Source organism: Arvicola amphibius, chromosome 9 (genome assembly GCF_903992535.2).
Source record: "Arvicola amphibius chromosome 9, mArvAmp1.2, whole genome shotgun sequence".
Taxonomy (NCBI): Eukaryota; Metazoa; Chordata; class Mammalia; order Rodentia; family Cricetidae; genus Arvicola; species Arvicola amphibius.
Genome location: NC_052055.2, coordinates 34,646,821 through 34,672,810, shown reverse-complemented (window position 1 = coordinate 34,672,810; position 25,990 = coordinate 34,646,821). Strand labels below are relative to the sequence as shown.

Sequence of the window (25,990 nt, the reverse complement as noted above, 5' to 3'; positions counted from 1 at the left end):
TCTTGGTTTTGGCTTTGGTTTTCCAATATAGGGTTTCTCTGTGTAGCCCTAACTGTCCTGAAACTCACTCTCTAGACCAGCATGGCCCCAAACTCAGAAATCTGCCTGCCTCTGCCTCCTGAGTGCTGGTATTAAAAGTGTGTAACACACTTCCAGTGCCCAGCAAGCTATGGCATCTTAAACAAGAGCAGAGACAAAATCACAAGGGAGCTTAGGGAGTTCTTAGCAATCAGTGAAAACACAGCACACCAAATCTACCAGGTGAGGTAAAAGCAGTGCTGAAGGGAATTAGACATTTGACATCACAGCATTAAACAAGACAGACCTCAAACCAGCATCCCAGCTTTACGATTTACAGAACAAGAAAATGAAAACTGAACTAAACTCAAAAGATACCAGAGGGGAGGAAAATACGGATTAGACAGAAACAAAATGGAAAAAACAAAAATCAATGAGACCAAAAGTTGGTATTTTGAAAGTATCAACAAGCTGTGTGTGGTGGTCATGCCTTTAACCCTAGTACTTGGGAAGCAGAGGCAAGCAGATTAGAGAGTTCAAGGCCAGCCTGAGTTCCAGGTTAGCCAGTGCTATGTAGTGAGATCCTGTCTCAAAAAAAAATCAACCAACAAAATTCATAAACCATTAACTATACAGACAAAGAGAAGTAGAAAAATACAAACAGTAGGGTCAGAAATGAAAGTTGGTGTGGCTGGAGAGACGGCTGGGCAGCAAGAGCACTTGCTGTTTGCAGAAGACCCAGGTTTGGTTCCCGGCACCTACATCCCAATTGCCTGTAATTCCAGCTGCAGGAGACCCATCACACATATGCATACATGTGCATAAACAAAGATTCATACACATAACTAAAAATAAAAACTAAAACCTTTTTTAATAGGAAAAATGAATAATACTACTGATTCTGCAAAAATAAAAATTACTGTAAAGGAATGGATGTAAGTCAGGATAGACTCATGGGTAGTAAAGAGACTGAATTCTCTTTCCCAGCAGGGTCAAAGAGGTTCAGTAGGTTTGGTTCCAAGCACCCATGTGAAGTTCGTAGCTTTCTGTACCTCCAACCTCAGGGGTCCAATGCCTCAGGCTTCTGTGGGTGCCACTTACACGCACACACCACCCTACATACACATAATTTTATTTTAGATAAAAAAATAAATTCTTAAAAGGTTTAGGGCCACAGTTAAGAGCTATTACCGCTCTTCCGGAGAACCCAGAGCTCCGTTCTTAGCAACCTCATCAGGTGCCTTCTTCAAACCACTGTCCTTTCAGCTCCAGAGGATCTGATGCCTTCTGGCCTCAGCAGCCACGGCATGCACACGCGCACATAAATGTAGGCGGGCATACATGTAAATATACTAAATAAATAAATCTGAAGAAGAAACTATGAGGCCAGAGTCCCCCGATCCTAAAGCCAGGAGAAGAAGCCACAAGAAAATTCTGATCAGCACCTCTTAGGAACATGGATACAGAATCCTTGGTCAAACAAAATGTACTTTTGAGAAAGCCCCACATGCATTCCCGAACCCCAGCAGTAATGCTCCTGACCACTGAAGGCCTTCCAGGATGTGCAACAACTAGGGGCAATGCGGGTGGTGCTGCAGTGGGAGAAACAGCACGGGTCCTTCTGGAGGACACTGGTTCCTCCTGTTGGCCTCCCTGTGGTCGGAATCTCTGTTGGGGACTGCATCCCCACACATTTGTCTCTGCTTGTGTTTCAGGACTCAAGGCCCTGAGCTATACAGAGCCCAGGTCAAGGCATCAGGCATAAGAAGCCACGCTAGAACAACCTACAGGTCTCATGTTCATCCTGTGTCCAGGACAAGGCTGTCTCCTTATCCCAGCACCCGGGGATGGAATGGAGGAGGTTCACAAGTGAAAGTGTTGTTCACAAGCAACACAGGTGCAGCATCTCCCAGCGTTGCACACACTGGGGCTGCGCTGAGGACCTGGGTGAGGCAGCAGCCAGATGAGACCTGGAAACCAGGCAGGAAAAGTATCGAACACCGGGGTCAGCCGGAATGGGTCCAGGCATCAGCCACGGGGAGCATTGTGGATGGAGGGACACTGGGGTGAGTTTAGAGGAACTGGCTGATGTGCTGGCTTCAAGACACCCAGAGGGGAGTTAGGGGTAGCTGAAGTGGGGTTGAGATGCTGTTGGTGAGATTTTAACCTAATTGTTGGGTTGGGAACCTTGGGAACATCACAGAGCCAGGGCCAGAGCCAGGAGGTAAACAGGTTGGACAGATCCAGTCTTGTCCATAAGCAATGGAACCCAAAAAGCAGGCACAGGACTCTACAATGGGGCACCCCAAACACAGTCCGTGGCTGGATCATTTTACTGCCACCAGAGGGCGACACACTCAGGACAGGAGATTCATGCTGTCACTGGGAGGAGGACAGAGCCACAGGCTAGGAAGGCATAGGAAGGGGATTTCTCTGAGTGCTTCTGGCCTACTGCATGGAAGATATGCACACACACGGATACATAAATACACACATGCCCTTGCACATTCATGCATACACATGTGTGCATAGGTAGATACACACATTTGTGCATACTATGCATGTCTGGCAGTCCCTTTACTGCCAGCCTACCCTTTAGCAGAGGTAGGACCCCCAGGATCTCACCTGCAGGGACCTTGGAGTCCTCAGAGTAGGGCTCTCTGGCTGGCTGGCCTGTCTTCCTCTGCACCTGGCGATTCTCTTTCGGCTTCCCTGAGGGAAGGTAGTAGAAGTGTTAGGATATGAGTTGTCCCTCATCCCATCAATTTCAGGTGGCATTTATGGGACACCAGCTAGGCTTGTTCCTAGGCTATTAGGGAAGGCCTCATGAGGCCAGCACATGCCACAGCTTTAATGAGCAGCGTCTTCCAACAGCAAATATATCTTAGCCTGGTAATATTAAGAACCAATAGGCATACCTACCCCCGTACCTGGAACTGACACCCCGGGCCTGGGCATGTAAAAACCCCTAAAAAGTGTGCCCTTCATTGTCCGACTGCTGTCTCCCACCCAAACAATGCCTCTGCCATTCTCTATGCCCTTCAGCAAAGCCTCTGCCCAGCTCTGCTCCAGACAGGTGCTCTCTATCTGCTCCTGAGGTTCCTGGGCAAGGGCAGGATGGATGGGAGTGTATGCTGAGCAGGGCTGGGCCAGGCAAACCAGTCTGGCCAGTGAAGCAGAGCTGGCTGGGATGAGGCCCTGGGCGTGGGTGTGAGTCAGCGGGCTGGGGCTGGGGAACCACTGGGGAGGATGTCACCTGGAGCAACGCCTCGAAACAGGAGGCCTGGGAAGGAAGGCTCAGATGAGAGCTGGTCCTGGACCCCCAGCTTCGCCCCTGGGACTAAAAGGTGGGCCTTGTAAGGGTCCCTTGGGTCTTGTTTTCATTCAAAGGGGGAGCTGAACTTCTAATCATGGCAGTAGTCAGGTCCCACACCCCATCCTAGGAGACAAGCTAGACTCGCTTTAGCTAGGCTTTTGAAGGTTCAGTGTCTTCACTAGCCCACAGTGTGGCCCAAGTGTTTCATGCTGGGGCTATGGTGGCCTTTCATCTCTGGCAAGTTCCCCGGGCCAGCTCAAGTGCAGCAGGGTTCATCTGGGTAGGTTTGGGGCTCCGGTGGTCAGTTGGGTCGGGATGGTCTATGGTCAGCGAGGGTCTGGGCATTCAGGATTGGTGCATTTGAGATGCAGCTCTTAGCTCTGTGGACAGTTTGAGTTTCCCGCGACCGAGGGTGGGGTGAAGGGGGTGAGGGGGCCTTGGTGACGCCCAGGCAGGACCAGGCACGTCCTTAAGCGGCAGTCTAGCTACTGAGAGCCGCCCCCAGTTTCTTAGTCTCCCTCCCAGCCTGGCCAGTGAAGTCTGTGGCCTGTGAAGTCCCGCACCCTGTGTCAGCACGTTGTTAGTCAGCCTCCTCGACTAGGGTGAGCCACTGTGCCGCCAAAGTCCCTATAAACTCTCTGGTGTGGCCCAGTGCCACAGAGTGGGGCCTGTGGGGCCTACAGGAAGAGCCAGGGCCCGGTGCTGTGCTGCGGACACCAGGCCAAGGGGCAACGCAGTCACTTGGGACAGCAGGAACAGAGAGGGCTGAGCCCGGCTGAGAGCAAGCAGCCTACTGTGGCCTCTGGGATGATCTCTGAGCTCCCCAACAAGGCCAGTGGATGAGCCAGGCCCCTGGGGAGCAGACACCTGGTGAAAGAAGCACTGGATCCCTGGCCATGTCTGGGAAACGAGGTCGAGCTCGAAAGCCCCGAGGCAAGAGGGTGGGCAGGGCCCAACGGGCAGCTGGGCAGCAGCGCCCTGAGGCTGAGCCCCCGCCCCCCAACACAGGGGGCCCCCAGGACCAGGTGGGGGTGGCCCTGACAGCGCACGTGACCAGCACCCAGCCGGCTCCTCAGGGAAACTGCAGGGCCACCAGGCCAGAGCAGCTACAGGCAGCCTGGAGGCCAGTTCAGACCACAGCTGTGGAATCCGAGCTGGTGCTGGCCCCTGAGCACATGGAGGGCTGTGGAGCCGGGGCCCACATGCCAGCCCTGGGCCCTGAACTGCTGAGACTCCACGAAGTCCAGCTATGCTTAGCCCAGGAGCAACTCCTGCTGGAGGACCGGAGGCGGCAGGTCCAGCTGCAGATGCAGCTGTGGCAGGAGGAGCAGCTGTGGCTGCAGCAGCTGCAGGAGGAGCAGTTGTGGCTGCAGCAGCTGCAGGAGGAGCAGGCCTGGGTGCACATGGAGGGGCTGCAGCTGGCTGTGGCCCTGGAGCAGCTTCGGAGTGAGGGCCTGGAGGCACTGAAAACCCAAGGCCAGGTAAGGCCTAGAGGGCTCTGGGCAGGGGCTTTGGGCAGTCTGATGGTGCAGCGGACACTCCAGGATCTTACAGATGTGTGAGGACTGGGAGGCAGGGTGGCTGCAGAACCTCTGTGGACCTGTAAGCCTGGAGGGGCTGATGCCCACTACGCAGAATGTTTGCCCAGATGAAGGACAACAAGCCTGCCCAGACCACACAGTGCTTGGCAGGCAGAGGCCATTGGGAGGGGGGGAGCTCATTTGGGGATGGAAGTGTCAGGGAACCAGAGCATAAGCTACAGGAGCTGTCCAGGGCAGCATGCATAGTATGGTATGGGGTGAGGGCTGGGTGCACAGTTGACAGCAACAGAAATGAGAAACAGTCCCCACCCCAAGTATGCTGGACACCTTCTTGTCTGGTCCACATGCCCTGCCCCCTGTTTACTGCAGCTTGGTGCCCAGGGCTTGAGATCACAGACGCAGCACGCAATGCTAGTACCCATTATCCTCATTCCAGGAGGAAGACTGGCCTCAGACGCAGCTGGGGCTATTTTGGGCAACTAGGATTTCACCCCAGCGTGGTGTGGAGTCACCACGTCCTGCCAGAGCCAAAGAATCTGGCACTACCTGGTCTAAGATGCGGGGTCGCATCCAGGTCTGGGTGGGTACTCTTGCAGCAGGCACAAACTCCAGGCAAGTCTGGGTGCAGAGCCCGAGACAGCCTGGAGGATGCTCACAGCTGCGGCAGAATGAATGGGAGCAAGAGTGAAGGGGTGAAGGAGGGCAGGCACAGGGAGCAGGAGAGTATTTTCTGATGCTCTACGAAGCCAGCCCAGTCTAGTGGTAACCTTCCAGCCTGGGAATGCTAGGAGAGGTGATCTGCAGGGCAAGGGGTGAGGTGGGACTGTGGGACAATGCGCGGACAAGTGCTTCTCACCGAGATTCCCGGCTTGGATTCAAGCTCTGCTCTTTTTCAATATTGGTTTTGTTATTGTTGTTGTTTTCAAGAGAGAGTTTCTCTGTGTAGCCCTGGCCATCCTGGAACGCATTCTATAGACCAGGCTGGCCTCGAACTCAGAGATCCTCCTGCCTCTGTTTCCCAAGTGCTGGGATTAAAGGTGTGCGCCACCACCGCCCTGCTTCAATATTGTTTTTTTAAAACCATCTGCCCCTCCAATCTCCCGCTGGCCCCTTTCTTACCTCCAGGGGCTCTAACATTGTGCCTTTCTGAGCCCTGTGCCCACTCCCCACCCCAGCTCTAGAGGTCCAGGCTACAGTGGATGTCTGAGCTTTAAACCATCAAATCTATTGTGCCCAAGCCCAACTAAGAGAGAGATAGATCCCCTGAAGGTGACTTCGAGAGAAAGGTTTCTCAGAGGAGCCCTATGTACCTAGTGGTCTCAGGGTCAGTGTTGGGGCAGTGCCCTGGAGGTCAGAGGGTGCACTCACCAGCAGCAGTTCGAAGCTTGGACCCAGGGAGGGGCGCCTGCCCCTTCCCTGGTGCAGCTTTGGGGCCCCCCTTCTTACTGCTCATTCTCCTGAGGGTGGGAAGGAAAAGTCCAGGGAGGGTATGTTCAGGATGGCAGAGGGCAAGGCAGTGGCCATGCTGCCCTGGCCCCGGGTGAGCATGCACGCAGCAAGAGATGGGCCTCCAGCAATTTCCCAGCCAGTTTCTTGGTCCACCTGCCTGCCCCTGGCTATCTGAGTATATGCCCAGCAGTTTGAGCAAGGATTCCTGGCAAGAGGATGCCTCTCTTTATGCTTGTGTGCCTGTCCTCTACAATCCTGCCTCAGCCCACTCTGCTGGAATCCACAGATCTGCATTCTGGCACTAGTTTCTAAATCGCTGGGCTACCCGCTGAACAGCCTGGGCTGGGCAGGCATGGCTTCAACTGCCCCCAACCTGGGTATGATGAACCCAAACCCCTCTCCACCCTCACACCCTATCTCCTTCTTGCCTCGGAAAACTGCTGTCTTGTTTTGGAAGCAATGCTCTTCCCCCTAGTATACAAGGTGTGAGCCCACTCATTCCCCTAGGAAGAGTCTTCTTTCCACTCCAGCCTGTGTTAGGGTCCTCCAGGGTTCTAGAACCCCTCCTTGGGCCCAATGAATAGGAAACCCAGGTAGCACAATCCATACACCTATGTTCCCACCCGGCTAGTGCCACAGGAACATTTGGGAATAAAGTTAACGAAATGTTATCCCGAAAATAGGGCCAGAAAGTGACTGAAGGCTGTCTTTCAGACATTGAGAACTTGGGGCAGGAGAACTGGTGGATGGGAATCTGGCTTGGACACATTGAGTTCAGGCCAGGGCCTAAGAGGGAAACCTGGGCAGACTAGGGACCGAGGAGGAACTAAGTGCTTAGGTGTATGGGTGATGTGTGGGGTTGATATGTACATGAGGTTCCCTGTCTATAGAGGGTTGCAGTATCCTGAGCGCAGCCTCTTTAATGCACAGGTGTGAAGAAGAGACCCCTGTACCTTCAGCTGGTGTGTGGGGAAGACACGATCAGTGGGTGCCAGGACCACTGGTGGGAGGGTTCAAGGAGGGATTCTTAACATGAGATGAGGGGTGGAGCTTGGTGTGCGGGATTCTATGTGGCGGAGGGGCTTCTGCTTGTGGGTCATCCGAGGTCCCCTTGCGTCTGAGGGGGTCCCTTGGGTACAGGGGTGTGTGCGCACAGGATCCCCTATGTGGTTGGGCATATGGGTGGGAAAGCGCGTGGAGTTCCTATGCCGTCGGTCTCATGTGAGAGGACGAGCCTGCAGGGAGTGAAATGGGGAAACCAGAGGTGTGTCTGTGTGCTGTAAAGCGGTCATCCCGCGTCTGCGGCCTCACCTGCCTCACCTGCCACTCGCAACGTGGAAGCCAGAAGCCCCGCCCCTCACGTCGGGCTGGCCAGTTTCCTAGCGACTAAGCCGGAACTTCCGAGTCACCCTAACTTCCGGGGCGAGGGTCAGGGGTCGGCAGTAGGGGCTTCGAACTATCCGTTCGCACTCCCCGTTGAGCTATGGGTTCAAGGGACTTCGGGGTCCTGAAAGAAGAAGCGCCGGCAGTACCGAGTGGCTCTGGCCAGAGTCCGGGGCGCAGTTCAGGGGCGCCACCGGAGCGCTCGGGGGTCGCGGTTGGGGCTGGGGGCCGGGGGCGCCAGCGAGGCCAGACTGGGGAACTCGGGGGTCGCGGCCGGGGTCCGGGCCGCGGAGGACGCAGGAATGCGGGCGCGTCGGGGTGGGGCCGCCCCGCCCAGGTGCTGCCCGGGCAGGCAGGAGGCAGAGCGCGGGCGGGGCGGGGGCAGGCGCGTGAATCAGGCCGAACGGGCGGGCGGGCCGCGGCGGGGAGTGGCTGCCGGACGGACCAGACCGCGAGGCCGCTGGGCGGCGGTGGGCTCCTGCTGCCCCTGTGCCGAGACCCCGCTCACCTGGCCAGGTAGGGCCCCTTCCCCGGCGCGGGCCGGGCACGGCGCAGCGCGCAGGACTGTAGGCCGGGACCTCCGCGCGCGCGGTACCTGGGTCTGATCTTGGGACCTGGGCCGGGCGGTGCAGTGAGAGCGTGCGTGGGGCTGGGTCGGGGACGGGATGACTGCTCTCCGGGGTACTGGGTGAGGGGTGTCCTAGGGGCATGCCGGCAAGGAGGAGGCAGAAGAAAGGGTGCGACACACTCGTCTTCGCGGCCTAGATGTTAACTGGGCAAGATCTGTACCTTTCCCGGAGCCTCTCCCCAAGCCGCCATGAATCAGGGTGTCCAGGGCTGAATCCCTGTGTGGAGGGGCAGGGAAAACTGGAGTCTGCTAACTCCTGGTCCCACATCCCTGGACTAGATGGGTTGATAAAAACACCTGGCCTGGGTAGCGGCTAACTTCCTGGGGTACAGTAATACCCATGGGGCCTTTCAGTGCCTAACCCGCAAGCTGGAACTCAGCGACTTCCGGTCTTTGAGCCCCATCCCACCAATTCCCATCTCCCAGTTTCATGTCCCCTACCGCCCACCCCTTACTTGGCCACGGTCACCATCTTTGTGTAGTAGCCCAAGGTGCTCCCCATGGGATCCCCTCCCACACTTCCAAATGCCGAAACACTACCTCCTGTCAGGTAGGAGGGGAGGGGACATTTTCTTGTGCTGTTAATGGTGAAGGGCCTGGAGAGTGGCTTTAGGTCAGAGGTCAGCTACAGAAGATTCCTGCTGAGTCATTGGTTTGGGTGGGATAGGCTCTTTCATTAAATAGGGCCCCACTTGGATAGGCAAATGTCTTCGAGCAGGCTGTTGGGGTTCATTGCTGATAAGAGTGGTCACTGTCCAGTCCATAGTCAAGGGGGGAATGTGTGTCAGTGAGAGAACATAAGGGCATTTGAGGTCGTGGGTGGCCAGGCCCCACAGTGGCCACTCAGGACTAGAGCCCCTTCCCAACCATTTGTGTCTTTGATGGTTCCTTGCCAGAAGTCCACAGGCTGACCGGTTTCAGTTCTCAGTTTTCCTTATATCGGGAAGTACCCCGAGGGAGCACACCCCAGGTAGTGTGAGCCTGCCAAAGTCTGGGTGCAGTGTGGGGGCTGCCCAAGCACACATGCCAGCATTCTTACCCCAGGTGGTCTGCCTTGATCTCCCCAGAAGAGTGTGCCACACCTCACACTGCAGACAGGAAGGAAAACCAAGGCCTACAGTAAGGGCAGTGCCCCAAAGGGAATTTAGAGCATTCTTCTTAGGGCAAGTAGACCTAGGGGTGTCCCCACCTCCAAGCTCGGTCATATTTGGACTTGTTAATGTGTTGCCCCCAGGGATGGCAGACACTATAGCTCCCTGGGTCACACACAGCAGAGTCCTGACCCCCAATGTTATCAGACATGTGTCCCCTAATAACAGCAGCTAGTTCCCCATCCTGCCAGTATCACTGGCCCACTCCTCTTCCTGGGCAGAATTACTTTTCCTAGTCCAGACTAACATCCAGTAACCTGTGTGCTAGGCAGGGCAAGAGTCCCAAGCCATTCCAAACCCGAGGAGCCATGGTTAATGGGGTGAACCTGCCCTAAGGCAACTTCCAGGATTCTGGGTGTTGGGTTGCTTTTTCTAATGTCTTCCTCAAGCACAAGCTTCTGTGTCCGCCCCTGTCTGCCCCCCCCCCCCCCCCCCCCCAAAAAACAAGAACAGTGGTACTGGAGCACCCGTGGTAATGGGGATTGACAACTCAGGGCAAGCCGTGTGGTAAAGGCCCTACCTTCGTTCTTAGCGTATCAGGGAGAGGGTATGATTCAGAGTCTTGGGAATGCCTTTATTGCCGTCAGGATGGGTGGGTCTGGGAGGGTATAGAGTAGAGACCCCACAAGGGAGGGGCTGAGGTGGGACAGTAGTGAAGGCTGAGAGGTTGAAAGTTTAGGAGTTGGGGCAGGGAGATGAGTGCAGGGGCTGTGGGAATATACAGGTGTGGGTCCAGGGAAGAGGTGTGGGTGGGGTTTAAGGCCATCAACCCTGGATGAGTCAGTTTCCACTGTGCTCACCTTGGGCCAGGTACAGTGTCTTGCCACCCCTCCCAGGTGTGTACAGTGAAGGTAACAGGCCAGAACACTGCCCAGGATCTTCAGGCAGTAGAGGCAGGGGCCAACAAGACTAATCGCTTGGGGGGCATGGAGATAATCTCACTACTGGACTGATGGAGGAGTGTCTGTGTTATTTTTATTTTTAATAAAGATACTGCCTTGGCCCTTTAAGAGACAAAAAAATTAGGTAGGCAGAATAGACAGAACAAAATTGTGAAAAAAAGAAAACAGAGTTGGGGAGACGCTTCAGGCAGTCGCCATATGCAGTCGCCATGATTCTCCTCTCTGAGATGGACGCAGGTTAAGATCTCTCCTGGTAAGCCACACCTTGTGGTGCTACACGGATTACTAAACATGGGTTAAAAAAAGATGTGAAAATTAGCCAATAAGAGGCTAAATCTAATGGGCCAGGCAGTGTTTAAATGAATACAGTTTCCGTGTAATTATTTTGGGTAAAGCTAGCCGGGTGGCGGGACACAGCCCCGCTGCTCCTTTCTACACTGGACTGCATTTGTGTCTTAACCAACAGCTTATTTTAAGATCCACAAAGTAAATGGGCCATGAATCTATTGACCCCGAAGGAGGGGTAGGTGGGACCTCTTACCTAGAATGGGCCAAACATTGACAGTCCTTGAGACCCTGCTGAGAACAAGGTCTCAGCCCCAGGAAGGGGATTTAGGGCTGAGTACCAATGGCCCACAGTACTGTTTCTGAGACTATCTTGTTTGAGCCCTCGAAGACCTCCCAGGCATAAGCTAAACCCATGATCTAGCAGCTCTGGCAACTGTGTGTGTGTTCGCTTGTGAGGGAAAGGTAAGTGGGTCCTACTGCCCCTAGTTAATGCATCTTCCTGCTCCTGCAGGCCCCTGGCCCCAACATGGCCCGTCGCTCCCAGAGCAGCTCACAGGGGGACAACCCATTGGCACCTGGGTACCTGCCACCTCACTACAAAGAATACTACCGACTGGCCGTGGATGCACTGACTGAGGGTGGGACAGAAGCCTACAATCGCTTCTTGGCGTCTGAGGGGGCACCTGATTTCCTGTGCCCTGAGGAAGTGGAATATGTGAGCCGCCACCTGCAGCCCCCACAATATGTGGCCCGGGAAGCTCCTGAAGGCAGCCCTCCTGATGTGGACATGGATGGTTCCTCAGGCACCTACTGGCCAGTGAATTCAGACCTGGCTGTGCCTGAGCTGGACCTGGGCTGGCCCCTGACCTTTGGCTTCCAAGGCACAGAGGTCACCACACTGGTTCAGCCACCACCACCTGACAGCCCCAGCATCAAAGATGAAGCTCGGAGGATGATCCGCTCTGCCCAGCAGGTGCATTATGGGCATGGGCTAGATGAATAGTGAGGGGCAGCCTGAGCTGGATCTTGAAACATGAATAGTAGGGTGTGGGGGAGAATAAAAGCTTTACTGGTGCTGGGGATGCCAGGGCTGCCAGCCAGACCTCAGCAGGAGAGTCACTGCAGAGTTTGTCCGTTTTCACCTAGGACTTGGTTAGTGGCCTCTATACATTTGCTTGCCCAGGATCATGACCAGTACCCAGAAACTTGGGGCCGTTGGCATATTGGTCTCTTCAGACCTGGCCCAGATGAGAGTAACCCACCTCCAAAGCAGTTGGCAAACAGAAACAACAAAAACCCAGGGAGGTTGAGGCCATCCTGGACTACGTAGTAACAGTCTGGCCTGTATTAAAAAACAAAAACACTCCCACAAAACCTGGGAAGATTAGATAAGGTAGCAGACCTAGCTTCTGTCCCTGCTCCAGGTTGTGAACCCCCCCCCCCCATCGCTTATTAAGTCTGAAGTTCTTGTGCCTGCCAGGACAACTTGGGATCTGAAAACACTGGGCCAGGATTGCAGCCCCTACCCCATGAAGTACCTTAAACGTATACGCTGTGACCCTTTACGGGGATCCCTTTTACTGCCCTCCCAGTTGTGGCCACTCTCCTGGGGGGGGGGCTAATGGTCATTTTACAGCGCTTGTGGGTAAAAGTGTGGCTGGAGATAGGTAGAGGGGCGGGACCCTTCCCTGCGCCTGACCTGCTATCCACCTCCTCCCAGGTGGTAGCAGTGGTGATGGACATGTTCACTGACGTGGATCTGCTCAGTGAAGTCCTAGAGGCTGCTGCAAGGCGAGTCCCAGTCTACATTCTGCTGGATGAAATGAACGCTCAGCACTTCCTAGACATGGCCGACAAGTGTCGTGTCAACCTGCACCACATGGATGTGAGTGACCAAGCCAGGGGAGTGGAGGGAAAAATACTTTTGAGGAAGACCTGACTCCCCTCTCTTCCAGTTTCTGCGTGTGCGCACAGTGGCAGGGCCTACCTATTACTGCCGCACTGGGAAGTCGTTCAAGGGCCATCTGAAGGAGAAGTTCTTGCTGGTGGACTGTGCTGTAGTGATGAGCGGCAGTTACAGGTATGCCCAGTGGGTTTCCCCAGTGCTGGCCGCCCCAGAGTCCTCCTCCGAGGTCGCACTTCTTTCTCATAAAGCCCTCCTTGCCACAGCCCCTCAGCCCCGCTCCTTACAAACCCCAATTCCCTGATTATCCAACCGATGCCTTTGTGGCCCTACTTCCTTTCCCTGACTTCTGCTCTCCTGCTCACAGCTTCATGTGGTCCTTCGAGAAAATCCACCGCAGCCTGGCTCATGTGTTCCAGGGAGAGCTGGTCTCCAGCTTCGATGAGGAGTTCCGCATCCTCTTCGCGCAGTCAGAGCCACTGGTGCCCTCAGCTGGGATGCTAGCCCGCATGGATGCCTATGCACTAGCTCCATACTCTGGGGCTGGGCCTCTGGTGGGCGTTCCCGGGGTTGGACAACCAACACCTTTTTCGTTCCATAAACGGGCGCACCTCCTATTCCCTCCGCCCCGGGAAGAAGGCCTGGGCTTCCCCTCTTTCCTAGACCCTGACCGTCACTTCCTATCGGCCTTCCGCCGTGAGGAGCTGCAGCGTATGCCTGGGGGTGCATTGGAGCCCCACGCAGGGCACCGTTCACTGGCGCGTCCCACTGAGGCTGGACCTATCGGAGAGCTAGCAGGCTCCCGGGGCTTCTTCCAGGCACGGCACTTGGAGATGGACGCCTTCAAGCGGCACAGCTACACAGCAGCCGATGGAGCTGGAGCCATGGAGAACTTTGCGGCTGCACGGCAGGTGTCACGACAGACATTCCTCAGCCATGGTGATGACTTCCGTTTCCAGACCAGCCACTTCCAACGTGACCAACTCTACCAGCAGCATTACCAGTGGGATCCACAGTTTGCACCCACGCGCCCGCAGGGCCTCTTCGAGAAGATTCGTGCAGGCCGCCCTGGCTTTGCGGACCCTGATGACTTTGCACTAGGTGCTGGGCCCCGCTTCCCAGAACTCGGTGCTGATATGCACCAACGGCTAGAATATGTTCCATCCAGCGCTTCTCGAGAGGTACGCCATGGTTCGGATCCTGCCTTAGGAACTGGCCCTCGTGGTGTGGAACCTAATGGGGCCCCACGTCCCAACCTGGGTCAGCGCTTTCCATGTCAAGTATCAACAAGGCAAGGCCTGGACACAACTCCGGAGGTGGAGCCTGAGCGCAGGGGTGGACCCGAGGGACGGGCAGGGCTACGTCAATGGCGCGTTGCTTCCTACCTGAGCGGCTGCCATGGTGATGATGGAGAGGAGGGTCTGCCTATGGAGGCTGAGGCCTATGAAGATGAAGTGCTGGCTCCTGGAGGCCGAGACCTGCTCCCCTCCGCCTTCCGCACTCCTGCACCATTCCCAGCCAAGGGACCAAAGCCAGGCTCAGGAAGTGGTGGTGGCGACAACTCCGAGCGAGAGGGCCCAGATGAAACAAGTCTGGTTAAGCAGGATTCCTTCCGTTCACGCTTGAATCCACTCATCCAGCGCAGCTCCAGATTGCGCTCATCCCTCATCTTCGCCTCACAGGCCGAGGGTACTGGTGGGACCGCAGCCACCACAGAGAAAGTACAGCTGCTGCACAAAGAGCAGACAGTCAGTGAAACTGTGGGTCCCAGTGGAGAGGCTGTTCGTTCCAGCGCCTCGGCGAAAGTGGCGGAGCTACTGGAGAAATACAAGGGTCCTGCCCGGGACCCTGGTGGTGCAGGTGGTCCCATCACTGCCTCCAGCCACAGCAAGGCTGTAGTGGCCCAGTCCTGGCGGGAGGAGGTGGTAGCACCAGGAGGAGTGGGAACTGAGCGCCGCAGCCTTGAGAGTTGCTTGCTTGATTTGCGGGACTCCTTCGCACAGCAATTACATCAGGAGGCAGAGCGACACCCAGGAGCAGCTTCACTGACCGCTGCGCAGCTGCTCGACACGCTGGGCAGCACAGAACGTCTGCCTTCACGCTTGCTCTCCACCCAGGGTCGCTCCTTGTCTCCACAAGGGCGAGATAGCCCTCCACTTGAAGGGCCCGGAACGCACCAGCTGCCTTATTCTGAGCCAAAAGGGAGCCCCACTCCAGCTCACCCTGAGCGCAAGGGGAGCCCTACATCTGGATTCCCCACTCGGAGGGGCAGCCCAACCACAGGATTGATTGAGCAGAAGGGAAGTCCCACTTCGCCCTACCCAGACCGCAGGGGCAGCCCGGTGCCCCTACCTGAGCGCAGGACCAGTCCAGTGCCCCCAGTGCCTGAACGCAGAGGCAGTCCGGTGCCTCCTGTCCCTGAGCGTAGAGGCAGTCTCACCTTCGCTGGGGAGACTTCGAAGACAGGGCCCACGGAAGAGGTGGCTGGTGGTCCCATGGAAGTCCTGCGAAAGGGCTCCCTCCGCCTTAGGCAGTTGCTGAGCCCCAAGGGCGAACGAAGAGGGGAGGATGAGGGCAGCTTCCCAGCTCCACAGGAAAATGGGCAGCCTGAGAGTCCCCGGAGGCCCTCACTGGGTCGGGGTGACAGCACAGAGGCTGCTGCAGAAGAGAGAAGCTCAAAGGTACGCTTAGCTTCAGCTACTGCCAATGCCTTATACAGCAGCAACCTGCGAGATGACACGAAGGCCATTCTGGAGCAAATCAGTGCCCATGGCCAGAAGCACCGCGGAGTCCCTGCTCCAGGCCCAGCTCACAGCAGTCCTGAGCTAGGTCGCCCAACAACTGCAGGAGACTTGACTCCAGACATGTCCGACAAGGACAAGTGTTCAGCCATCTTCCGCTCAGACAGCATTGGGACACAAGGCCGGCTCAGCCGCACCCTGCCGGCCAGCGCAGAGGAGCGTGACAGGCTCCTGCGCCGCATGGAGAGCATGCGCAAAGAAAAACGTGTCTACAGTCGCTTCGAGGTCTTCTGCAAAAAGGAGGAAGCTGGCAGTACTGGGGCAGGAGACAACCTAGCAGATGAGGACACCAGAGACAGTAAAATGGGCAAGTTTGTTCCCAAGATTCTGGGTACATTCAAAAGCAAAAAATGAGTCTTCTGGTCTCAGAGGCCAGGACTCTGCATCACTGCCATACAGGCTCATAGCACCCATCTGGTCCCGATGGACTGGTGGCTGCCAGACTGGTGTCAAAGCCATTTGGGGCCTGGCTGTCAACCGCCTGAACGGAGCTGCACTTGAATTCACCTGATAGCTGCACTGCCTCTTACTCTTGGCTTCTCCACGCTAGGAGCTCAGCCCCTCTGCTCAGTGCTTCTTCCTCCTCACTTCCCTCACCTCAGCCTCCACCATCTCCTGGACTCAGGTCCACTTTGGGTTCACCTCAGGGATCCATATCTCTGCCTTATTCGCCAATTTTTCATGGACTCATCACTTTATGCCTCTGTTGCCTCTTAGGGCCTTTTATCTCAGGGCTTTATCTCAGGGTGTGCATCTCACTCACAGCCTCCGTCTGCAGCCTCCTCCCTTCCCCTCCTCACCTCTCTCTCTCTCTCTCTCTCTCTCTCTCTCTCTCTCTCTCTCTCTCTCTCTCTCTGGAACTCCTTGCTTCCACTCTGTCTCCTCACTGCCTCCTACCTAGCACTTTTTTGACTCTGTCCTCCTGCTGTGGGGAAGGCATGGATGCTGGACAGGGTGGGCCACTGGGAAGTAGCTGCCAAGTATCTACTGGGGCCGCCTTAAGTCACATCTGCCTTCTCCAGCAAGTCTCTGGGTAGCACTTGAAGAGAAGCCAGAAGTGGGGAGCACTGGACTTTGCAGTACAATAAAGCAGTCTGGACAGACTTTCTGTGACCCCGGCTTCAGTAAGTTTCTAAGCCAAAGTCTGGAAAGAGGCTGTATGTAGTGTTTGGGTCTCAGCAAAAGGCAGAAGATGGAGTACGGTACATCCTGAGCCCCAGCAACCACTAAGGGACAGCAGACCCTGCCCCCCCACTCCACCTTGATCCATTTCTGTTTGTCACCAACAAAAAGAATCTGTCCAAGGTTCCTGGCTACACTTATCTTTTCTTACCTTCAAAGATTTTGATTTGGCATGGGACCAAATGCATAGAGCATGTCCCCCCCACACACACACTGCTAGGCAATGAGAAATATATTTCTGCTGTCTGCTATTCTTTCCAAATAGTTTATACCTGTGTTGTGTGTGTGCACACTCATGATGTGAAATCCCAAGAGAGCAAAGACATGAAAAGAAAGCCACTAAGTAGTTCCTTCTGACTCCAGCAGCTGGAGAAGGGAGGATACTGGGATTTGGACAGTGACTGGATTCACACTATTACATTTCACTGTCAAAAAAAATCCCCAAGTTCCTGGCCAGGTGTGCATGGTCCCCTAGGAACCGGATGAGCTGGAGTGTTTCCTAGTCTTGGCACGCTCACTGCCTAGCTTCTTAGCGCTCGTGGTCTGGCGTCCTGTGCGTCACTGCTCAAGCTCAGACCTGTTGAGCTGTGCATTGCAAAAGTGGAGGCTGGTAGTCCTTCTGGGGGCCCCCTGAGACCCCTGGCCGCCCCTTCACACCTTTCTGAAGCAGCGCATTGTGTTCTTACATTTACAGTAAACACAATGCACACAAACTCCAGCAGAGCCCAGTGCTGGGGAGGCAGAGGTAAGCTGGTCTCTTAAGTTCTGCGGCAGCCTGGCACAGCAAGTTCCAGGCCAACCAGAGCTACACGGTGAGATCCTATGAGGGAAAAAAGAAACCCAGCATGTCCCCTAATAGGTTTAATTGTCCAATTTATACGAAGCCTTTAACTCTGTGGCCTTCCTAGGTTCCTTTTTAGAAAACCATGATTCCTGGTGGGGAACTCTTAAATCCTCCATGCCGGCACAAACATCTCTCCCATCCCTGCAGACCCCATACAAGCCCCTGGCTCTTTGAGCCATCATGTAGGCCGTCATCTGGTCCTCCAGCCTTCAAGCCCAGCACACACTTCTCAACGTTTATCTTGCAGCTCCTGTCCAGCCTGAACCCTTCTGCCCCATAGCCAGGTCTTGGCTTGCAGGCACACTGATTTCTGGTGTTAACCCTCAGACTCCTTTGCTCTGTTTGTCAGTAACTTGGAGCTATGCCTCAGCCTCTTGAAACCATGCACTGATCACATTGGCCGTCGGCCACTTCAGGAGACAAACCTTTTGGCTCCAGTTTTGACTGGCTCTCCGCCATGTTGGAATCATACCCACCCTCTCCTATACCCAATCATTTGCTTCCTGCCTCTGTCTCATCTAGCCCAGTATCACTGCTATGCAGGTTCCAACTCTGCCCAGCTCCCCCTACCTTTGTCCCTTTTGTCGTTTGCCCTACGGTGGCCAACAGATTTAGACAGCTTCCCTAGTCAGGTGGGGGAACAGCTTTCCTGCTTTCTACTCCAGCCCAGTTTCTGGGGCTGTGTGGGGTATTTGAGTGCCAACGCAAATCTGGTCTGAACTCACACCAAGCCCTTTGAACAGTAGTGTCCCCTCAAGATTTTCGGGGGTTTTTCAAGATTTTCCTCTTCAAGTGCTTCCTGTCCTTTTATCAAGACCTGGCGACAAGCCGGTCACTGTGTGGTTAGGTCACAGGCTGCAAGTCACCAACAAATGGTAGCAAGGGCCAAGGGAAGTGCTGCACCCTCTCCCCTTTTCTTTGTGCGGCTCCAGTCTTAAGTAGTCATTGGTAACCTGCACCTGGGTGGGGAATGGCGCCACAATCCTTGTTCCAGAGGACTAGGCTGAGGGGGCAAAAGCCTCAGAGAGCAGACATGGTACTTTGGGCTGAGTACAGGATTCGGAAGTGGAGCACTCAGGAGAGTGGGCTTCAGGAAAGATTTAGGACCTAGGAAGGGAGTCCTCGGATGGTAGTGGGTGAAAGATGGCTTAACTGGGCTGGGGAAAAAATGACTTTATTGGAAAAAAATTGTTGGGGTGGAGTGTAAACCACTGTCTACTCCCCCTTAGGGGAGAGAGGCTTGGGGAACCCTCCCGGAACTCGAATGCAGAGGGACAAAGGAGGGAGATGCACTGGGGGCTGGGGAACGGCGCCAGGTTGCCGCAAGGAGACCCGTGGGCGGCTCAAGCACGCGGTCCGGGGAGTAGAGGCAGGCGGCCCAGCGCTGAGCGGCACACGGTCCCGTAGGCCTGGGAGTAGCCGCCAAGCGCAGCTCTGGCTGCGCCCTGGGCCCCCTGCGAGGCCGAGGTGCCAAACATCCTTCGACCGGGTCGGGGTTCCGGGGCCTCCCGGGACAGGCGGGAAGGGACCTGCACGCAGGCGAGGGTCTTGTTCAGGAGGGAGAGGAGTGGAGCAGGGCTCTGGGGGGTACGAACCGCACTGGAGGGAGCTGGGAAGGGCCAGAGCCGGGCTCACCCGTCGCGCGCCGGCCGCCCTCGGCCCACCGCCCCGGGCCGGGTCACTGCGGATCAGGGCCTGATTGGCCGCCTGAGCCGCGGCCTGTGAAGTCAGGGAGGGTGCCACCACCCTAACGTTTGTCTTCACCTGGAAGGGGTGCGCCACAGGGTCACGGAAAGGTACCGCAGAGGCTCTTCCGTGCCCACCCAACCTCGACTTACCCCTGAGGGTGGCGAGGGTGGCTCCGCTGTGGCCCCTGTTGGCCTTTCCCCCCTGCCTGGCGGCGGAAATTGGAACAGGGGGTTTGAGCTCTGCCTGGGGACTTCTGTGGGGTCATAAGAGCAACCCCCGGAGTTAGGTTCCCGCTGTGCATGTTGGTGGCCCTACAGAGAAGGGGCCAGGGGTGCGTGGGAGGCGGGCAAGGCTCACCCACGTGCTTGGGGTTATGACCAGGGTTACTCTGAGGTCTGGGTCCGTGTTTTCGCGCAGGCGTCTCCGCGGGGACCTGGGGGAGGACTCCGGGCTTGAGCGATTGAGCCCGGGCGGGGGAAGCCCTGAGCTCTACCCGCGAGGCCGCACCCCACAGGCCTTCCTCTCGAGGGCTGCGGCTGTTCCCCCTCCGCTCCAGGATCATCTGCGGGATGGGAGGGGCGCTCAGAGGGGGCCGGACGGCACTAAGGTCGCTGCGGTAAGAGGCTTCGAGGGTGCCCGTGGAAGCGGACGATGCGAGTCCGCAGTCCCAGCACCTGGTACAGGCGGTTGCGATACTCTGGTGCAGAGAGCTGGTCTTCTTCGTGCACCGGGAGCCGCACGTCGGATCCCCGTGTCCACTCGCGGTCGGGGCAATGGAATCTACCGGACCAGAAAGATGGATCCAGGCGTGACGAGACCCAACTTGCAGGAGAGCAAGCCACTGGGGCTCCCACCCCTGTCCGCTCTCTTGAGTCTCACCTTTGCACGTAGGGGTGTTGCAGCGCCTGCTCCGCGCTAAGCCGCTTATTCGGAGCAAACGCCAAGAGTCGCTTGAGGAGGTCCAGGGCTTCTGGGGGGGTGTCTGGTGGCAGGAGGGCGTCCAGCGTCTGCCGTGGCCTGCGGGCAGCCGCCGGTCGTCTCCTCTCTAGGACCCTACCCCGTGGCACCTTGTCTGTGGCCTGACCTCCGCTGTTCTGCTTGTGTAAATCCCACTCTTCTAGTCCCCTTCCCGAGGATGTCACCTCTTCATCCCCTCCTCCCCGCTCAGAGGGACGCTCTCCTCTTCTATAAGGCTGAGTGTTTTCATTTCTGGGGGTTGGGTCTTGTTTTTCTTTTCTTTCTTGTCAGTCTCCTGGATTTTGTCTTTTTTTTTTTTTTTTTTTTTTTTTTTCTCGTAACTAAAGCTTTAAGAGTCAGAGAATGAGCGCTGCAGCTCTGGGCTGGTACAAACTGGTTCATGTACCAGCTGCAACATGGCGGCCCCCTCCTGCGACCTGCCACCCCTCCCCCACACCTAAAAGTTCCACTCACTTGGACCCAAGATTCTGCAGAATCAAAGCACTGTAGTCTGAGCCAAGGCCCTGGAGCTCTGTGGATGGGTGGAAGACGGGCATGAGCAGGCAGGGTTGGGAGGGAGTGGGCAGCCATTCCTTCTGGCCACATAGATAATAAATAACCTCTCACAGAGCCTGTGGTCTAGAAGGTCCAGGTGAGTGCCCATAGCTGTGCCTTACCTGGAAATCACACACTCTCAGCATGTTCACATAGAGGATGCTGGGGTCACACCTCCCTTTGGTCCTACCCAAAGAGTAGGAACTCTCTAAGAGTACACAGGCACCCAGCCGGCCTTGAGAGAGGCTCGCCATGCCCCTCTGCACAACTGCCATGCCCCTCTGCAAACCTCAGCAGCCAGCACAGACACGTCACTCTTGTTCCTCTGACCCTCTGCACTATCAGCCCCTTCCTGTCACTGTTGGCGTGCACTGTCCTGTGGCCAGTTCTGCCTCTCTGCACCAGGCTCCAGAGCTGCTCCCGGGCCCTTCTTCCACAGGGCCCTTTGCAGTGTTCCCGGATCAAATGACTCTCTCCTCTGCACAGTACCAGGGACCCCTCCACAGTTGTGCCCTTCGGCTCTCATCATCCCACGCCTAGGGACAGGCTGCAGAGGTTGGGACCTCAGTGTGTACATGCTCACCCTCCATGCCCATGCCTAGGGACAGGCTGCAGAGGTTAGGACCTCAGTGTGTACATGCTCACCCTCCATGCCCATGCCTAGGGACAGGCTGCAGAGGTTGGGACCTCAGTGTGTACATGCTCACCCTCCATGCCCATGCCTAGGGACAGGCTGCAGAGGTTGGGACCTCAGTGTGTACATGCTCACCCTCCATGCCCATGCCTAGGGACAGGCTGCAGAGGTTGGGACCTCAGTGTGTACATGCTCACCCTCCATGGAAGGCAACGGGATGGTCTCCAGGATCAGCTCCAGCTGGTGGAAAGTAGATGTGCCAGGAAACAGCGGCTGCCCCCGAAGCATCTCTCCCAATATGCAGCCCAGGCTCCACATGTCCACCCCAGGGGTGTACCTGGGGCAGGAAGGGGTGTGTGCAAGGACAGGGAGCAGAGGCAGAATGGGAGCGCATGGAAAGGGCAGTGAGTATTCAGGTGGGCCTAGCAGGACCAGGATGCAGGGTACTCTATGGGACCTGAAGGGACAAGGTAGACTGGGCTTCCAGCTGTTACCATCGGCAGGAGAGAAGAACCTCTGGAGCCCGGTACCAGCGTGTGGCCACATACTCTGTCAGGGCCTGGCCCTCAGGTCCCTCAGGGAGGTCACTCAGGGAGCGTGCCAAGCCAAAGTCACAGAGTTTCACCCGGCAAGCAGCATCCAGTAGAACGTTGGCTGGCTGGAGGGAGGAACGGGCTTGAGACCCACTGGGCCCCAGGGCACGGTGAGGCCAGGGACCTGTGGGCACAGTGTGGACCCAACCTTCTGGTCCCGGTGGATGACACGCCCTGAGTGGATAAACTTGGTGGCCCTCAGGAGCTGATAAAAGATGCACCGCTTGTGGATATCCTCCAGTAGTCTGCCCTTCTGGATGACTGCGTTCAGGTCGGTGTCTGGGAAGGGGCAGGAGCCGGGGAAGGACACGCAGGTCAGTCTGGAGGGTGAAGAGTGCAGGTCTGTACCGCTTTGAGCCTGCACCAGCCCTCGGCCCATCCTGGGCTCTCTCTGCCTGGCTACCTGGCTACCGAATCTGTCTTCACTGTCAGTACAACCAGAATGGTCTATGGATTTCATCCTATTTCATGTTCTTGTTTTACAAACTGAGTGGGAAAAAAGGAGAACACAGCAAATGAGGGCAGAGCAAGAGTCCGGTGAAGAAGGGACAAAATGGGGGAGTCACCGCCAGGCCAGTGCAGGCAGGGTCAGGGGAGGGAGGGTCAGTGCTAATCTTTGAGAGTCAAACCTCACCAGCTTTATGCTCGGGTTCAGGGGACAGATGGAAGTGACAGATACAGCGTGAGCCAGGAGTCATAGGAATATAAGAAAGGAACCAGGCTGCTTAAACAGGGCTGGGGTCTGCCCAAGGCCTCACTCACCCATGGACTCAAACACCAGGTAAATATCCTTGTCATTCTCTGCTGGGATCACATCAAGCAGGCGGATGATGTTAGGATGGTCCCCAAACTCCTGGGAAGACAGACTGTTGCTGCTGCGGAGCCAGTAGGGCCAGCTTCTCCTTTGTCTGTGGGGACTTGCACCCAGGGAAGGGATGAGGCAGGATGGTCTGGGCCTCTTACCTGGAGAAGCATGACTTCCCTGAAGGTTCTCTGTAAGAAACAGAAATGCCAGGAAACCTGCTGTCACGGGCCCCTCCCACAGCTCACCACACCTCCCCAGAGACCCTCACTGCTCACTTACCTGAGCATCTGTCTGGTCCCTAAAGGCATCAAAGATTTTCTTGATGGCCACTACATCACCAGTCCTCCGATCCACTGCCTTCCACACAATGCCATAGGCCTGGGGAACACATGGTCAGCTTGCTGAACATGGGTGTACACACACACACACACACACACACACACACACACCACCCAGCCCTGGATTCTGGGAGGGGTTAAAGTGTGACAAGACCCGGAGCGGCAGAGCCTACAACTGCAGCCTCTTCTAGAGTTGGGGACGGGGGAGGATGAGAAATGGAGCGGTTCCTACCAGGACATGAAGCCATAGTGGGTACTACTGGGCAGGACCTGAAGCCGGCTGTCTCTGGAATGACCTTCGACTCCTCCACCTCCCCGCACATTCTCACTCTCTTTCTCTACACTCCCACGCCATCTGCTTAGCAAATCCTATCAACTTGACCTGCAGAACGTATCCAGGGCCTGACGGGACCATTCCCTCCCAGCTCTGCTGTGCACCACGCACACTTCCAACATCTCCTGTGGGTTGGCTGTCTACTCTCTCTGCCGCTCCCACCCATCACCACCACCGAGCCTCACCAGAGTATAGGGTGAGCTTTGTAAAGTGAATGTTACGAGCAGCTGCTCCAGCTCGTCAATTGAAAGCCAGCGTCTTGAAGGTGCCCCGGATCCCTTCCACACCACGGGAGCCATCATCACTGTTGCTGTCTCCCATCTCTGCCTGGTTCCACGCATAAAAATGTGGTGTGTCTCCACCAGCCAAGCAGATCTTTACCTCAGGGCCTTTGCAATTGCTGTTTGCTTGTTCCCCTCCACGATACACAGAACACACCCCCACGATCACACACATTCGCGCATACAGCCCCATCTGCTCAGACCCATTACAACCACAAATACACCCGAATTCACACACTGCTCCTACTCTCATCCTGTGAACCCATACTCAGATTTCCTGAACCTGGCTTATGTGCTCCTGAGCCATCCTGGGAGAAGCCCTTCACCCTCAGAAACTGGAAAAGGCCAGGCTTACCCAGAGCAGCCTATGGGAATCCAGAAAGGTAGGGGATGTGAGTGGAGCACCAATACAACTCCTCCTGCGACCTGGGGACCCTGGCAGTAACCTGCATTCCTGGGCGAGGTCCCTGAGTGTTACCCAGTTTCCTTATGGAAACGTGGGTACAGGAGCCTCGGAGGAGGAGGGACGCGAGCCTAGAAGCCAGCATCCCGTGTCAGAAGAACTAGACCTTGAGGGTGCCGACCAGACCCCCAGGTGACTGCAGTGCCCCTCGGATGACGGGGCGTCCCTGCGCTCACCCCCTTCCCAAGCCTTCGCTTGATCAGGTATCTCTGGGCTACGTGGCGGTCCACCTCGGCAGCACACATGGAGAGAGGCAGGCGAAGGCTCTTGGCGTTCACAGACTCCTTCTCGGTGCTGGACCTGTTGATCCGTTGGCTTGGGAACGGCGGCCGCGGTGTGCCTCCCTGCGCTTGCGCCAATGGGCGGGGTTTGTAGCCAGCTCCACCTGTCCGCTTGGGTCCCCAGGTCAGTGCTGCTCGCGGGGTGGGGGTTGGGGTGGGGGTTGGGGTGGGAAGGCTATCCCCCGAATGCCCTGGGCACAGCAGCATCGCCCGCTGCCAGCCGCTGAGTTGGGCACGTTTTAGGATGCAGAGGAAGCTGAGCGTCGGGCATTCAGAGCCTGGCTCAGGAACGAAGCTGTTGGGTACAAGAGTGGATGAAATGACGACAAGGGCGTGGCGTGGCGTGGCGGGTGCCCTGGACACGGGTAGCAGAGCACTAGAGTTAGTAGTGACTGGGAAAGGCGCCAAGTGGGAGTGAGTCCAATGTGCTTGAGGTTCCAGGCCTGCTTGTCAGGGGAGTTGGATGGAGACCAAAGGTTTGGGCCATCCAGAGGACCAAAGCCGTGGGCCATTTTTGTGAGGGAGGAGGTTGCAAGAGGCAAGGAGGTTGCGATTATGCTGGGCTGGGGACACCACACAAGAGCAGAAAACACTGAATGAAAGTGGATCTGGGCTGCTGAAGTTTTAGTCTGGATGTGGGAAGGGTGGCCGGCCTTGGCTGACCAGAGAGACCTAGAATGCAGGGTGTGTGGCTCAGTGGCAGAGCGCTTACCTAGAAGTCAGGAATCCCAGAGTTCCATCCCCAATATCCCAACAGAGCAAAAACTGTAGGATGCCAGTTATGCCTCCCCCAAGCTACTATGCCTCATTTTCCTTAAGGAAACCAAGTAACGCCCCAAAACCTCATACCCAAAGGCTGGTGACCACCAGGGCCCCCAGCAGCCACAGGGAGAGTGATTCCGATGTTTAGCTCACCTATCAATCACCTACTTCCAGGGCCCTTCTCTTGTTTCCACCAGATGCTCTAGGGAAGGCTGGTCTGCTCCAGTCACTTAAAGTGAAGGATTGTTTTTAGCATGGCTCAGGGTCACATAAGCAGGGCCCATTAAGATCTGAGCTGTACACAAAGTAAGGGCAGGAACTGTGTATGAGCCTGGGTGAATGCCAGCTAATTTGTGTGCATTAGATCTTAGACCTTGGAAGGACCAGGTGACACCAAGGTACTGAGGTAGAGCCACTTGGGGAACAGAAGAGAATCAGGCAGAGCTCTGAGCTCTCCCATTCGCTGGCAGATTGTCAGCGTGCCAGAGACCAACATTTTTTAACAAGATTTAAATCGGTTGTCGATTGATAATTGTGTGAAATACGGTGAAAGTGAATTACTAGAAAAATTAAAACCTCAAACACACAAAAGAAACCATCATTGTCTTAATTTATTTACTGGACTGGGGAGTTAAATGACCATGTGCCACAGCTTTTGAGAGAGATTCTCAGGGCTGGAAAGATGTGGTGAAGAACATCTGGCTGCTCTTCCAGAGGATCCAGGTTCAGTTCCCAGCACTCACATGACTGCTCACAACTGTCTGCAACTCCAGTTCCAGGGGATCCGACACCCTCACACAGACATACAGGCAGGCAAAACACAAAAATTTTAAAAATTTTAACAATAAAGAATTTTTCAGATTTTCCTGTCCTTTCCACCTTGATTCACTGA

The 25,990-nt window shown here is 55.9% G+C and overlaps 3 protein-coding genes across 5 annotated transcripts in view; 1 reads left to right on the top strand and 2 right to left on the bottom strand.

Moving 5' to 3' along the window:
* The window catches only part of Iqank1 (IQ motif and ankyrin repeat containing 1), a 33,755-nt gene extending 26,103 nt beyond the window's left edge, over positions 1-7,652 (bottom strand). The window contains exons 1-3 of the mRNA XM_038343054.1: positions 7,645-7,652; positions 6,244-6,332; positions 2,644-2,730 (exon numbers count right to left, since the gene is read on the bottom strand). Of these exons, the coding sequence (XP_038198982.1) occupies positions 2,644-2,730; positions 6,244-6,328 (172 nt within the window). The 5' untranslated portion in view covers positions 6,329-6,332; positions 7,645-7,652. The remainder of the gene's footprint in view (positions 1-2,643; positions 2,731-6,243; positions 6,333-7,644) is intronic.
* Positions 7,653-8,102: 450 nt separating this feature from the next.
* On the top strand, positions 8,103-16,493 carry Fam83h (family with sequence similarity 83 member H). The gene is made up of 5 exons (XM_038343453.1): positions 8,103-8,223; positions 11,188-11,649; positions 12,397-12,561; positions 12,632-12,756; positions 12,947-16,493. The coding sequence occupies exons 2-5, from the start codon at positions 11,203-11,205 to the stop codon at positions 15,732-15,734; spliced, it is 3,525 nt and encodes a 1,174-aa protein (XP_038199381.1). The 5' UTR covers positions 8,103-8,223; positions 11,188-11,202; the 3' UTR covers positions 15,735-16,493.
* Positions 16,494-18,564: 2,071 nt separating this feature from the next.
* Mapk15 (mitogen-activated protein kinase 15) lies at positions 18,565-24,370 on the bottom strand. Of its 3 annotated transcripts, none has more exons than XM_038342458.2 (14): positions 24,232-24,370; positions 22,919-23,017; positions 22,798-22,827; positions 22,597-22,687; positions 21,983-22,113; positions 21,736-21,899; positions 21,439-21,578; positions 20,527-20,584; positions 19,975-20,112; positions 19,770-19,875; positions 19,453-19,657; positions 19,245-19,348; positions 19,042-19,170; positions 18,565-18,935 (listed from the first exon to the last, which is right to left on the bottom strand). In XM_038342458.2, exons 1-14 carry the CDS (start codon positions 24,298-24,300, stop codon positions 18,750-18,752), a joined length of 1,650 nt encoding a protein of 549 aa, XP_038198386.1. In that variant the 5' UTR covers positions 24,301-24,370; the 3' UTR covers positions 18,565-18,749. The 3 variants fall into 3 exon arrangements, with proteins under 3 accessions (XP_038198386.1, XP_038198385.1, XP_038198384.1); XM_038342457.1 differs by adding an exon at positions 23,948-24,126 and having other exon boundaries at positions 18,565-19,170; positions 24,232-24,340; XM_038342456.1 differs by having other exon boundaries at positions 18,565-19,170.
* Between the last annotated feature and the right edge of the window lie 1,620 nt (positions 24,371-25,990).